The 15,376-nt window shown below is 31.7% G+C and overlaps 3 protein-coding genes across 5 annotated transcripts; 2 read left to right on the top strand and 1 right to left on the bottom strand.

Annotated features, from left to right (window-relative positions):
* The first annotated feature begins 186 nt into the window (after positions 1-186).
* Positions 187-10,264, top strand: LOC122516693 (protein suppressor of sable). 2 transcript variants are annotated; one of them, XM_043634710.1, is made up of 9 exons: positions 187-544; positions 3,092-3,209; positions 5,598-5,979; positions 6,101-6,332; positions 6,422-6,774; positions 7,218-7,440; positions 7,537-7,865; positions 7,954-8,182; positions 8,304-10,264. In XM_043634710.1, the coding sequence occupies exons 1-9, from the start codon at positions 511-513 to the stop codon at positions 10,235-10,237; spliced, it is 3,834 nt and encodes a 1,277-aa protein (XP_043490645.1). In that variant the 5' UTR covers positions 187-510; the 3' UTR covers positions 10,238-10,264. The 2 variants fall into 2 exon arrangements, with proteins under 2 accessions (XP_043490645.1, XP_043490646.1); XM_043634711.1 differs by lacking the exon at positions 3,092-3,209 and having other exon boundaries at positions 189-2,125.
* A 109-nt stretch (positions 10,265-10,373) lies between these two features.
* Positions 10,374-13,597, bottom strand: LOC122516695 (U6 snRNA-associated Sm-like protein LSm8). Of its 2 annotated transcripts, none has more exons than XM_043634715.1 (4): positions 13,026-13,597; positions 12,906-12,946; positions 12,538-12,665; positions 10,374-12,208 (listed from the first exon to the last, which is right to left on the bottom strand). In XM_043634715.1, the coding sequence occupies exons 1-4, from the start codon at positions 13,054-13,056 to the stop codon at positions 12,118-12,120; spliced, it is 291 nt and encodes a 96-aa protein (XP_043490650.1). In that variant the 5' UTR covers positions 13,057-13,597; the 3' UTR covers positions 10,374-12,117. The 2 variants fall into 2 exon arrangements, with proteins under 2 accessions (XP_043490650.1, XP_043490649.1); XM_043634714.1 differs by having other exon boundaries at positions 12,906-12,967; positions 13,026-13,071.
* Positions 13,598-13,974: 377 nt separating this feature from the next.
* Positions 13,975-15,353, top strand: LOC122516694 (transcription initiation factor TFIID subunit 8). The gene is made up of 5 exons (XM_043634712.1): positions 13,975-14,232; positions 14,339-14,625; positions 14,708-14,858; positions 14,964-15,107; positions 15,172-15,353. Exons 1-5 carry the CDS (start codon positions 14,103-14,105, stop codon positions 15,339-15,341), a joined length of 882 nt encoding a protein of 293 aa, XP_043490647.1. The 5' UTR covers positions 13,975-14,102; the 3' UTR covers positions 15,342-15,353.
* The last annotated feature ends 23 nt before the right edge of the window (positions 15,354-15,376 follow it).

Here is a 15,376-nt window from a genome sequence, read left to right as displayed (position 1 = left end):
TAATTAAAAACAAAAGAATGTTCATTGTCTGTATTTCGAAACAAAGCGCGCTTTTCTGTTTATGCAATATTCGATAACCGTGACGATCGTTGCTCGAAAGTAGCAATTTTCAGGTTAAATGTTTTCAGAACAGGTAGTAGATACTATTAAGCCCGCCATTCCGTTGGAAGAGACGAGGGAACGATCTCGGCAACTTCAGGAATTTCTTTTGCACAGAATGACGCGTACTAACGGAACGGGCGGTGATGGAAACATGGCGGCAGGAGAAGAGAAGAGGAGAACGTAAAGAAAGAGCGTCAGTGAGAACGGAAGGAGTGGGAAGAGAGTAATGGGGCGTAGGTTAGGGGGAAGGCCAAATAAAGGGTAGAGAAGCACGTGATCTATACGTGCGTCCTACGATTGGTGGGAGCGAAAGTAGCTAGACTCCCCACCCCTGACCTGCTCCCGCTTGCTCGACCGCTTTCCCAGGTTTCGTGCAACCGCCCGCTCAGAATAGTTCCAGATGTGGCCATGTTTAGTTTGATATTTGAAGTTTTCGCTCATTGTACTCACAATTGCTACATTTTTATACTATCTTTGCTGACAATTAGTAGTAACGCTTTGTCCGAAAGATAATCGTACTCTTCGCCTGCCTGTCTGCCTGTCTGCCTGCCCGCTCGCCCGCCTGCCTGTCTGCCTGTCTACGGCCGCTAGTCTCGTTCATACAAACGTTCATTATCTCCTCTCTTATCAACATAAAAAGAGAGTGAGAAAGAGAAGAAAGAGAGATTTAAAGAGAGACTTAAAGAGAGAACAATTAATTAGATTTTCTTAAAAAAAAAACGCGTAACGTCATTGTCGCGTCGTTGTTACCGACTACACCGACGAAGAAATTCATAAAACGATAATCGCGCGAATCCGTGAATCGATTAGAATTAAAAAAGGTTTCAATTTTTGCTTTGATAACAATCGACGCGTTAAAAGAATAACGAAAATACATCGGACTTAATATTATATATAATATATATAGAAATACGTAGAATCATTGAACGCCTCGCCCTCTTGCGGTCGTTTTTTCAGGAAGGGAGCATCTATAGATGCTATCCCTTTTCTGGCCCCCCCTCTCCACGTCACGGAGAGAAGAACGGAGGACGACAAATTTGATCACGTCGGGATGCGAAGTGGAAGCTTTCCGTGGCCTTTGTCCGAATTATACATTTTATTCTCATAGATTTATCTTAAACGCGTTCAAATAATTACTTTATTCATATTAGTTTTTCGTTTTTATTTACGATTAACCGTCTCTCACTATATACTATCGCATCCCACCAAAATTCGTCAAATTTTGTTACGCGTAACAGAGGTACATAACGGGAAAATCCGATAGGAACAATGGTCGTTCCATGTGCCACGTAAACAGGAATGACGTGGCATGATAAGTATCGCGCCATTTTCTTTTCTAGTTAGTTAATAAAATAGATTAAAAAATAGAGAGACAGAGAGATATAGTGAAAATGTCTTATCAAATTTAAGTGCGATATCAATACGAAAGAATTCTAGGAAGATATCTATATCTATATGTATAGTCAGTAAGGTTTATCTTTCTCTCTGTGTGAAAGAGAGAGAGAAGAGATAAAGAAGCGTCTGGTGAAACGAGGCCCGTTCTAAAAGCAGACTTATAAATTCGGGCTGGGAAAGAGGCTAAGAATTTCTTTTCTTTTTTTTTTTTATTCCAAAAATTTACAATATTTTTGTTCGTGGGAATATGCTCGCGCTCGCATGAATAGAGACTGACAGCATAGAGGGAGATAGAGGCACGGATAGAGAAAGAGAGAGAGAGAGAGAGAGAGAGAACTAGAGAAAGAGAGAGGGATAAAGAGAGAAAGCGAGATAGAGAAAGATAGAAACGGACAATCGGGACTTCCTTTGAGTTTGTTTGCTCATTATTAAGTTATTTTCAAAGTCTCAAATGATCATACACAGGCACGCGAATCCACGAACAAAGATCCGTCGTGTGTGGTCGCGCTTATCGATCGAATGATCAACTTCGGGCCACAGTGGTATATCGTATGGTACAAAACACGATCGATCGGGACAAAACAATGGCATTAGAGAGTGTTTCCGTGGCCGAGACTCTAATCCAAAGGTTTGCCTCCACATTTTTTATTCAATGACGAAACAGACGTAATTTTTACACGGACTGTCGCTATCGCTACTATATACATTACCACTACTGCTACTACTACTATATTAGTATTACTACTACTACTATTACTTTTATTATTACTACTACTACTACCACCACTACTACTACTACTACTACTATTCTACTCTACTCTACTGTATTACTATTCGCTGCTCTTACACTACATACTTAATCGAACGCATATACGTGACGTTTATATATACATATATCGTCTTCTTCCCTGCGAGCACATACATAGCATACACATTATACATACATATATACATACACCCACACATGCATACAACATATATATTCGTAAATGTACACATCGAGGCTTCGTCCTCTCGCGAATTCGTTTTAGTCAATATTTGTTCTCATCCGAAAGATGTGAAAAGGAAAAAGAGTCAAGGCAGAGAGAAAGAGAAAGGGTAGATGAAGAAAAAGAGGAAAGAAGAGACATCATTCGTTGATCTATTTTTTTTTTTTTTTAATTAGGACGTTACTTGGAGATAGGATATATATGTTTCTCTCGTCGATGCGTCAATTTTCGACAAAGAAATGCAACATGGCGTTCAATGTCTGCTGCGCTATGAAAAACGATTTTTTTTTTCTTGGAATTATTCATAAAAGCGTACAAAGGCGTTAACTTTCGTAAAGGGTGGGCGGTTACAAAGGGGCGGGAGGGGGTCAAGGTCGTCTTTATCGTGAACGCGGATTCGTCGCTACTGAGACGTACATATACTACTCGCCAAGCAGCGTTTCCTTACATGTCACGTAGGCGCGTTTAGTGCGATGCTTCTTTCCCGTGAATGATCGGGGGGATCCTTTTAGTCATCCCCTTCATTCAGCAGCAGATACATGCGAATTTATTTCTTTTGAAAAAGCCTTAAGAATTCTTCCTGTATCGTCCGCTTTATTTTCTAGCGAAGACGGACAGAAGGTTGCAACACGAGAATTTTTGTTCTTGTTTAAATCCAGGAGTGAAAGAAAGATTACGACTAAAAGTTAGGAAAAAGAGACTTTTATGTAGCACAAAAATGAGGTATGATATTGCTTTCTCGAGCCTACGACGTATCCATGTGTTGTAAAATATCATCGCGTATACATGTATATACATGTGTTTCTATATCATGTGATATAGATATATGTTACTCTTTATGAAATATGTGCAAATAGCGCGCTTCGCGTAACGCTCTTTTTCTTTTTCTTTTTTTTTTTTTTAAATTTCAACTCGCGCCCTAGGAAATATGAATTACGCAAAATAACGAAATAATACCTTTTCTCTGCTCTCTGCCAATCGCGAGAGAATTTTCAATGCTAAATTCAAACGAGTTAAAACTTGTATCTGGTAAAACTCGATATTATTGTTTGACGAGAGTAAAAAAACAGAGAGAGAAAGAGAGAGAGGACAGAGTCTCTATGCTTTTCTTCTTTTTCTTTTTCGGTCTTGTTGATATCGAATTTATATGTTCTACCACTTGCACGTACATGTATATATATTACGACACACAATCTTAAACTAAATATCACGTATACGGACGAATACGCGCGTGTATTGCGTCATGTCAATCACATACAACATACACACATAACACACAAATAAACGCAGAAACGTATCGTATGTGCGCTTTGCTTTTAAAAAAAAGTATATACATATAAATAAGCGCGCGCGTCGTGTGAAAAACGACACAACGCCATGAACACATCGCTGTGTGTCCGAAGAAACTTTTGGACGGATGCCGATGACATTGACTTTTTAAACGTTATCAGCGATGCTGCAACGATGACAATAATGCTTCATAAAAAATGTGATGTTACAAATGATGTATCTTATGCTTATAGAGTTATGAAGGAAAGATCATGATGATGATAAAAAATCATGACGATGATTATGAATGTTTATATGATGATGTTAAAAGAGACTTAGTTGCGGTGAGGTAACTGAATCGATTATTTTGGATTTTTTTTTATTATCTTTTTGATTTTGTTTGTTTTTCAAGATAAACGAAGAAGGACATAGAGAGAGAGAGAGAGAGAGATAGAGAGAGAAATACAACGGAGTATTGATAACGTGACTTCGTAGTAACAAGGTTTAATAATACGTTTTTGGATTATACGACGTATTTAAATACGTTATTATTAAGCGTGCGCTCGCGCGCACTTTTACGAATATACGTATATTTATTTTTGTGTGCGTCGTCATTTGTGCTACGAAAAGACGACGGATTTATTCGAAGAATTTGATTTTTCTCAATTATTTTTCTTCGAACTCTTTTGTGTTAATTAATTTTTCTTAAACGAAATTTCGATCGCTTATTATTATTTATTTGAATACGTTATTTAGTCTGTGCAGGGAGTGAGAAATACGAGTATAAGGAAAGAGAGAAAGCGTTTCTTTTAGATAAAAGTCATTGATCGTTTTTATCGTGTTAAATGCCATTAGTCGTTTCCGACAAACGTATTTAATGTTTTCAGCTTGGATAGTATTGGCAACCTCATTCGCTTATAGTCGACTCGACTGCGAATTTTTTCAAAGCCTCTCTTTACCTAACTCATGTAGTTTCGATTTTCTTAACTGGCAATTTGTCCTTGACAATAATAATGAACTTTTCACGATCTTACGAGGATGCTTTCTTTGATTAAAGAAATGCTATTTGCATGCAAAATCATCGCTAATAAATAATTATGATAAGGTGATAGTATCGGAGAATACCTATTTCTTCTCATTTATGCCTTTAACTTTATAGTATACAAATTGTGATGATACTTTTCGTTATTCAGAAATTAGCCGAAACTATTTATATTTATTCGAATTATCTTACATGATATCTTCAAGCACATGATTTTCCTAATAAGATACATGTATTTTAATTAATACATAGAATATCACAACATATATTTATTCTTCATGTGTAAATGGCTTTGATAAAATTATATTATTCTATTGATGATTCATAAATAATGAGATTTTAGGAAAATCTCATTTTGTTAATTATTATATCAATGTTTTTAATGTATAAGTTAGAACACTTATTAGATTACAAATAAATATTTTTTAGATTTGAGATTTATTTTATACGTATAAAATTTCTATTAAAGTGATTTTTTCTCATAGGCTTTTATTAAAACATTGTTGGTATATAGAAAATCTAATAGAGAGATATTTATACTTTTTTGATTACATGCATATTAAACTATCCAAAGCTTTCTCAAGTATTAATTGTTATATAAATTCATATAAAATAATGTAGTAAGATTTATTCGAATTAATTATGAAGCATATTTGTTGTTGCTGTAGACATTGACATTCTATATACATTCGATTTGATAAATTATATGTATCGACAGATAAAAAAATTCTATTACTATTGATGATGCATTGCTTGAATATTTTCTAATTATCAATTATGTATTCTTTTTTTATCTACAGTAATAATGATAATGACTTGGAAGATGGAGAAATTCCTTCTGATGAAGATGACGAGCCAGTTACTTGTGCACAGACAGAAATAATTGAACCTGCTAAGCCACCTCCAAAACAAGATGTATCAAAGAATAAAAATTTTGATTCTAAGTTTAATAAAAACAAAAAGCAACCTATTCAAGGAACAACTACTAAACATGAACGATACTCAAAGTATAAAAATCCATCAGATGATTGGGCAGGTGATGTGGAGAAAGCTATTAGAGCAGCTCTTGAGGAAGATGGGGGTAGAAATACAGATTCAAAATCAAAGAGTAAAACTAATAGAAATAAAAGTAGGAAAAGAGTGCGTGATGAGCGAGATGAAGATCGTTCAAAAGATCAAAAGGTTACATTATGAACTATTTTTTTTTTACTTGTAATATTTCTTTTTAGGCTTAACTTTTATTTACTATATTACTGATAATTTTTTTACAGTATTATTGATAATTTTCTTACAATATTTATAGAAACGGAAATTAAGTGACGATGAGAATGGTAATGAAGATGACGATGAAATGGTTTTTGTACGAGGCGCTTCTCCTGTTAGAAAGGATTCTCAAGATAATAGTTCTCCTAGACATACTAATGATCATGAAAATTTTGATAGTAATTCTGATTATGAAGAAAGGCCCAGTATAAACCGACACAGAGAAAATGAGAATAAGCAACGTGGTGGTAATGGAAGAGGAGGAGGAGGAGGTACTCTTTTTTTATTAAAATAATTTTTATTTATGCATAGCTACAAAAAACATAAATGCAATTGTATATTATGAATAATAATATTTCAGGTCGCAGAGGTGGAAAAAATGAACGTGGTGGAAAAAATAAAGGGCGTGGACAATTGAGGAATGAAAGAAATGGGCGAAGAATTCAAACTAATGAACATGGACAAGATCCAGAATCTATATGTTTGTATTATATGCAAGGAAAATGTCATAGAGGAGATGATTGTCCCTTTTCACATAATGCTTTACCTCCTAGAAAGATGGAACTATGCAAGTTTTATCTTATGGACTGTTGTGCTAAAAGGGACAAATGTCTTTATATGCACCATGACTTTCCATGTAAGTTCTTCCATACTGGTTTGAAATGTCATCAAGGTGATAACTGTAAATTTTCGCATCAACCTTTAAATGAGCAGGTAATTAATAAGAATTATTAATAGAGAAAAAAATTAAAAGTATATTTTATAAAAATTTAATATAAAAATATTGTGTAGTGTTGAACCTCAGTTTGCAAGCTTAATTCGTTCCAAAAATGTACTCGTAATTCAAAACATTCGTATATCAAAGCGGATTTTATCATGAGAAATATGTATTGGAAAATCGGATAATTCGTTTCACAATTATTTATTGATATAAAAATGATATAAAATACAAAATAATAAGTAAAAATTAAACAAATTAATACACATTTTACTTATTAGTACAAATACGCTTGTTAGACGACAAGTTTATTCGTATTGCTTGTATGACAAAACATTGCTCGTTTATCAAATTAACATTTTTTGCTCGTCTTGTACATTCGTAAACTAAGTTTCTCGCAATATAACATTTGATTATATATAATAAAATATTATTATAGGTAAAAGGAATTCTCTTAAAACATCTTGAAACTGCACCAAAAGAAATTCTTGGGGACTTTCCACGTTTGAGTAGAGAAAGAGCATCGTTAATGATAAGTAATACAGCTATATCATTTGCTCAAGGACAAGATACAACGAATCCAAAAATTCCCAGTTTATTTGAATTGAATGTTCCTGCACCAATAAGTACTTTAGACAAAAATGAAAACAAGGATGAAAAAGGTATGCATGTGTATGATTGATCAGGATCAAAAAAGTCTAAAGATCTAAAGAATCAAACATATATATCAAATATTAATATTTTAATTATTATTATAGAAGAAACATCCAATCAACAGAAAAGCACTGTTAGGGAAAGAAAACCTTCTGGAAAGAAAACACGTTGGGGATCAGATGAAGATAGAGTACCATATGAACAAATTATGTTATTACAATCAGCTAATGATCTAGGTATTCAACTGCCTAATGCTGCTTTAGGTTTAGCAACTCAGCAACAATTGCAACAAAATCAAATATTGCAACCATGTGTCCCAAGCATGGATTTTTACACTGAAACTAATGCAGATTCTAGTAAAACAACTGTAAATAAATTCAAAGATAAAGAAGATTTTACAAAAGATGTAGAAGAAGATGAAATTTTAGCACAAGTAAGATACACGTTAGACAAATTTGTTATACAATTTATTGTGGAAATATTTCATTCGTATTAATAAGTTTATTATTATAAATTTACAGGCAAAGAAAAAAAATACATCCTCTAATGATAATAATTCAAAGGATATAGACTTGAGGGTGTTAAGATCTTCAAAAAAACCACCACCTGTAGTTAGTATAGCTGATGAAGTTGCAAATCTTAGTAAGTCCAAGCTCGATGAAGAAAGTGATCAAGATGATGAAACTGAACTTGTTATTGAAATGCCAGTTGAAGATGATGATAAAGAGAAAGTTGCAGAACCACAAAAAGGTATGGTAATGTTATAGAATTTTTGTTAAAATTTAATATTTAAAGATTGCAAATAAATTATATCAATTTTAATAAGAACGTGTGTATATATAGATTTTTTAATTACAATTATTTATTATAGAATCATCGATATTGAATGAACAAAGCAATATTTCAAGTGTAGCTTCACCTTCCATAGAAGAGCAAGAAGTTCCATCTCATTTACCCAAAAAGGCTCAAGAATTATTTTTGCGTATTCAGCAGCAACAACGTGCTGCACAAGATAGCTTTAAAAATGTAGAAGATGAAAGCAATGCATGTAGTACCGATCATATTTTAGAAGATTGGTATTCAGACGATGATGACGATGACGATGGCGGTAATTTAACTATAGTGCTTTCTTCGAAAGATGCGTCAAAAGAAGAATCTGAACCGTCTGAAAAGGCCCAAAATATTAATATAAAAGAACAATTTCAAGCAGCATCTCCTACACCAAGTATACCTCAACCAGCAGCTATTGTAGATAAACTTGGAGATTTAAGTAAAATTGATATTAGTGCAGAAGTATCGAAATTGTTATCATCTCTTAAGGCACAAAGTTCAACAAATGGTAAAACTTTACAAACTCATCAGAATAGCACCATAAACACTCAAGAATCTTTAGTTTCAAAATTGAAATCTACTCAAGATATAAATAATTCTATAACTGATTATAATCTTGTTACTAAAGTAGCTAATAATTCTACATTTAATGTTTCAAGTCAAATTTCTAAAATGGAAAATGAAACATCAAGTCCTAGGTCGTCACCTGGTACAAGTTCAACAGTAGCTCCAATGTCTAGAGATCCTCGAATGTCTAGAGATCCTCGACAACGTCGAGATGAACAGAAACCAAGCAGTCCAAGCAGAATAGATCCTAAAAAGGAAACGAAACACCTTAGGTTGGAAACAAGTATTTACAGCTCTGGTATTACAGCAGTAGATACTAACATGGATATAGATCTTAGAACTAGGGCAGATCAAGATCTCAGAAGAAAAGATATGGATTTCAGACAGCGTTTTCAAACTGGATTTGGAGATACAGACCTTAGAGTAGTTGGTGCAGGATTCACAGATACATCTACTAAATCGGATGTTGATCTGCGACAAATGTTAAGTTTACCATTCAAACCAGCTCCTTCGCATATCCCATGCACTGAAATAGATGCAAGTTACAATTCTCATCCTCCATTGACTTATAAAGTATATGTTGTTGACATACCAAGGCCTGATTATACAGGTTTAAAGCTTACAAAAAATGACCCACAAGTAAAGTACGATCCTCGTCTTAGAAAAATTTTCCGTGTTAGTAAATCTGAAATAGCTGATTCTCCTATGTCTCCACCACCAATAAAACCAGACACGCCAAAATCACCTCCGCAAATTCGATCTGATCCGCGAAGAAAAGCGCTCGAAGCTTCTAATCAATCCTCACAAAATGTTAGTGCTTCCATGATACAAGGTGCTCCGCAACAATCTATGGAAATACCTAGTATGGCTCTTGGCCCTCCTGGTATGTCTGTTACACCAAATATGTCAGGATCACAAAATATGATGGCCATGTCACAAAACCCAATGCTTGGAAATATGGGACCCATGGGTCCTATGATGAATCCTTCTATGGGTCCACAAAATATGCCTCCAATGGGTATGACCAGTATGCCAAACATGCCACCAACAATGAATATGAATGGACCAGTTATGTCACAAAACCAAATGAATTACGATCCACGTTACAATGCACAACGCAATAATGGAGCTGGACTTTTAGGCCCTGCCCCAGGTGTAGGTTTTGGACCTGATGTTGCTCCTACATATGATGGACCTCCTCCATATTCTGGTAGTAATTTTAATAATTTTGGCCCAAACTCTGGCCCCGCAGATCCTAGCTTAATGGGCTTCAATCCAAATGGACCAAATCCTTCAAATTTTGTCATGGATAATGGTCCTGATTGGAATGGTGCAAGTCAGAGTAGACGTGGTGGCCGTGTGAGGAGAAGAAATCGTAACAGAACCAATATTGTGACCAATAATTGATGCAATAAATAATACAAAAATAGCTCATCCATTGTGTAGGTACATAACTTAAGTACCTGATGATAATTCTCATTATGCTCATATATGATTATTAGAGTATGGCATACATTGCTATATAATGCAATGAGCTATATGATTTGCTTGAATTATTTTATTGTGTCAAATAACTGTACAAATGTTTGACAGTAGGAATTGTCTTTAAATAATAATTAGTATATAAAATTGAATACACATTGGCAGTGTGTATATGTAGTACTGATAATTGCACTGTCTTGTGTTTTACTCTTAAGACTAAATGAATATAGAGTAAACACAATACGGAACAAATAAAATTGGAAAACATTGTTTTTGATAATACAGATAAGTAAATTTTAAGGAAGATCTGTATATATCATGTATTTATGATTAATTCAAAAAGACATTTAGTAATTAAGATACGCAGAATAGGAGAATATTAGATTGTACTCTAATTGATTTATATTTTTGTTATGTCTTCCAATATATAGTACATATACACACTTACTCGCGTACATATATACAATATATTTCATTTAAAATATTTAACATGCCATCTTTGCTTTTTGATTATACAAAAGTCAGTTATAAATGCACCATCTAAAATTTTAATATCTGATTTATTAAAACATTATGTTCTATACATGATTTTCTCACTTTTGTAGGACTAATTTTTGTATAGACTTTGCTAATAGATTAAAAAAAAAAAATAATATCTTAGTTCTCTCCTGTTTTCATTTATTGTATTACATCTTTTTCTTATAATATAAACAAAGAGTTTGGTGCAATTATAAATCTAATGTTCAAACATTAAATATAAAGTTATATTATAGGAAGTAAGTAGCTCTCTTTGAATAAACTTTCATGAACATAATAAATTTTTAAAACTTTTTAAATACAATATATGTATAGATACCATTCTTAATTTACTTACTTTTTCCTATAACATAAACAACGCCATTTCTCTTGACTTTTGTTGAACATATTTTGTATGTTCATAAGCAAAGAATATGTAGTAAATAATACATAGTCTTACAAAACATATTTATATTTAATATAGTGTACTATAATTGGCACGAAGTCCAACTTACTTTTCCAGATTTTTTAATATAAATAAAATTGCCCTATATGAACCTAATACAAAAATGTTACCTTTTATAAAAAAATAATGTGTCAATTTTATAAGTCTGTTATATATGAAATAATTTTGTGCAAGTATGGTAATTTAGGAGGTATTTAATAATTTAAACTTTGTTATTAATTGAGTAATTTTTTGAAACTTATTATTTTCATAAAATTGTATTAAATCATGCGCGTAATATAGATTGCATATATTAATATAAAACAAATTTGTATACCTCCGATAGAAATCATACTTTACATTTAAATTTATGGTGCAAGTTTACTGTTGGTAGTCTATAAAATATTTTATTCTAAAAATTGTAATTTAATTTAAAGCAATATATCACGATATGAAGCCATATGTAGTATCGAGGCAAACACATATATACACATTATTTAAACAATGTTAAATTACTTAACATATTCAAATTCATATTGCAATTTCTAGATTTTCTTTTATCATGTTATAAGTATATCATGAAGCAAAATTACATTTATCAAAAAATGTGGTTTATTATATCATAAGATATTTGTACAGTTTATTGATATAGGATGTTATTTTTTTGGCTTTATTTTAATAATGTAAATAATTGTGTATTTGCTCTGCAAACTTTTTTAAATACAAGTACATTAAATATAATTATAAAAACATAGGCATTTGTATGATCATCCTAGAGTTAATTTTTTATATAAATACAGATGTATTTGCCCTTATGGTGAAATATTTCATATAATGAATACTTTCAATGCGTGATAGGGCTTAATGGATCAGCTCGAATGGCTGATAAATCTAAACGTGCATCCATTTCATCATCTAATTCTCCTACAATTGCTCTAAAAAAAGAAAGTTATAAAAATGTGGTTATTTATTTTATACAATGTGTAAAATATGAAACAAAGTAGTCTTAATATTGTTTTGAAAATCAATAAGAATTAAAATATAGTATATATATTTGGATAGACCTGTAAGGTGTTTTAAAGTAATATTGTATAATACACAGAAAAGTTGTATCAAAAGTATTAAGGATACAAATGTTAAGAACAAATTTTTATATTATTCTTGATCTAGCAGTTTTTATATAAAAAAAAATATTATAATGCATACATCTTCGATGTTGCATAAAAAAATCCATTATCACTTGTACAATAATTATTATACTAACACATTATCTCCTCTGATGATATGCAAACCTAAAACAACTTGTTCTACACCTTGTGTTGTACTATATACTCTCTCATGTGATTCGTCCAATATAATATTAATTGTTTGATCAAAACCTTTTAATGTTCCCTAAAATTGGAAAATAATGTGATGAAGTTTACTTTTAATACTATTAAAAGTAACATTTGGTTTTTTATAGAGAGACAGCTAAAAATCAAACAAATCTTTATAAACAATTTGTTCATTAATGCTTATGAAATAAACATTTATTTTTTCATTAAATTATTATTATTATTATGTGTTAAGTTTTGAATGTAAATTGATTTGTTACCAAATGAAACAATAATATAACACAACATAAATACTTACAATAAAGTTTCTACCATCTGAAGTGATAATAGAAACCGTATCTGTAAAATTATTAAAGAAAACTATGTTTTGTGAAGATAAAAATATTACATAAAAAAAAACATTAAAAGAAAAGGATACGATTTACGTAGCTTTCTAACCCTGATGCCATTGTCAATTCTCAATTATCCGTCACTGTATTATAACTAAATGCATGGTATATTTAAATAAATCTAAACACAGAATTATTATTGAAGCAAAAAAATCCACAAAAAATCCAATATTACGGTAGCAGGAAAAGAACAGGAATTATTATATTAGTAGAATTTCTGAATGAAAAACCGATAAATAATAATGTGCTGCTATTGGTTGATACAAGCGACATTACTTGATATATTTTTTGATGTTTAATATTATAAATTAATATTAACAGAAAAAAAGTATATATATATCTTATATGTTATTTTTAAAATAAAATCTATTGTAAGTATATAATGCATTATATTTTTTTATTTATCATAATCAAATTATCAGCTTTAAGTTACTGGTCAGATTAGTCCACATTATCCTTTGCGCGTGCGTCAATATTTGTCTGTTAGGTTACAGCAGCGGGTTGCCACTTCTTACCCCCTCCACTTTCTTATTTGACATCGGTTAATTTATAATGCCACAACAATATATAAAAAATTCCAAATTTAATTTAAGTTGTAAGAGAGAGAGAGTGGTATCATTGCTTATAATAATAATAATCGTAAATACTAGTGAATTTCACATAACCTGTCAAAATATACACAAAAACGGTAGAAAATCTGTGAGCATGTGAGGTGTATTGTTATTGACTTTTATAAACAATTTTGGTGAAGCTGTAATAATAAGTTGAGTGAAAAAATAAAATGGGTGAAAACGTAGAAAAAAGTGAAGTACCGACCCACAAAAAATGTTACTTATCACAATAGAGTGCGCTGCACTAAAACAGGGTTACCATTAAATATAGTGCAAAACCTAAATTAACTACTAAAACTTAAAAAATTTATTGCTAAAGATAATTGAGTTGGTATTACTCTTGAACCGAATGGTCAAATAAGCTCCTTATCTTTTAGCACTGAGTGGTAACCCGCTGGGTTTGAGAGTTATAGAGTTTATATCCATATAATATGCGTATAAAGTTACCTCCATAAAGAGTAGTCATAAAGTACATTTTGTTTAATTATAAATAACATGGATGTACAATCGGTTAATACCCGAAGAAAAATATTAAATCATGTTGTTTGCAGTATTTTAGTAGAATGTGGTTATGATACTTGTGAAAAACAAGTGTTGGAAACTCTGACTGAGATGCTTCAGTCTTGTAAGTTCATATTATAGAATTAGTGTTATTGTGTAAAAGATAATCTTATTTTTAAATCTAAATATTAATTGTGATATTTAATAATATTGTCTATATATCTATTCAGTTATCGTGGAAGTTGGGCAATCTGCAAGAAATTATTGTGAACTTTCTGGGAGAACAGAACCTCTAATTGCAGATGTTATATTAGCATTAGTAAATATGGGTATAAAATTGGAAAATTTAGAAAGTTATGGGAAGAGGTCAAATAGAACAGTTTTACCTCCATTACAACAACAAACTCAGTCAAAACAATTAAATATTTTACAAGCTGGTGTAAAACAAAGTCATCCCTCGCATATACCCAATTATTTACCAGCTTTTCCAGATCCACATGCATATATCAGAACACCTGTAAGTTTTCTAGATTTAATACATCTTTCTTTTTAATATGTGTTTTTTTAAATTATTAAGACAATTTTATGATGTTTTATAGACACATAAACAACCAGTAACTGAATATGAAGCTATAAGAGAAAAAGCTGCTACACAAAAACGAGATATCGAAAGAGCCTTAACAAGGTTTATTGCAAAAACTGGGGAAACGCATAGTTTATTTTTAACAGAAGATAACAGCATGTTTCCTTGTAAGCATTTCAGTAATCTTGTTTTACATACATGATATATATATTTTTAAAATTTTATTTTAAATAATGAATTATATTTTTTGGTATTTCTTTTTCTTTTTACAGTAATAGCTTGTAAACCACAATTTCCTAGTTATCTCTCTGCTCTTTTACCTCAAGACCAAATATTCGAAACAGATCAAGACTTTCAATTTGAACCAACACCTGTTAAAAAGAAAAAAGAACAGAAAGGAGAAGAGAAAGAGGAAGGTACGAGACAAGATTTACAAATAAAATATTGTAAGATAAGTACATGACTAAATCGTGTTTGTAGGTGTTAATGTGCAAAGTGAAGGTGCAGAACAGACTAATGAGGCTACTGCACAGCAAGATGGTATAGATAATCCTTACTTACGTCCTGGAAAAATACCTAAAAATAAGATACCTGGTGCTATAGTCCCTTCGCAGCATTTAATAAAAAGAGACTCCTTTGTCGATACTTAACAACTTCATAAATATCTTAAGTGTATATACAAGAT

This window comes from Polistes fuscatus, unplaced genomic scaffold, assembly GCF_010416935.1.
Source record: "Polistes fuscatus isolate 324 unplaced genomic scaffold, CU_Pfus_HIC Scaffold2, whole genome shotgun sequence".
In the NCBI taxonomy this organism is placed as follows: domain Eukaryota; kingdom Metazoa; phylum Arthropoda; class Insecta; order Hymenoptera; family Vespidae; genus Polistes; species Polistes fuscatus.
The sequence above is the reverse complement of the archived record's forward strand: the minus strand, read 5'-3'. Positions and strand labels throughout refer to the sequence as shown.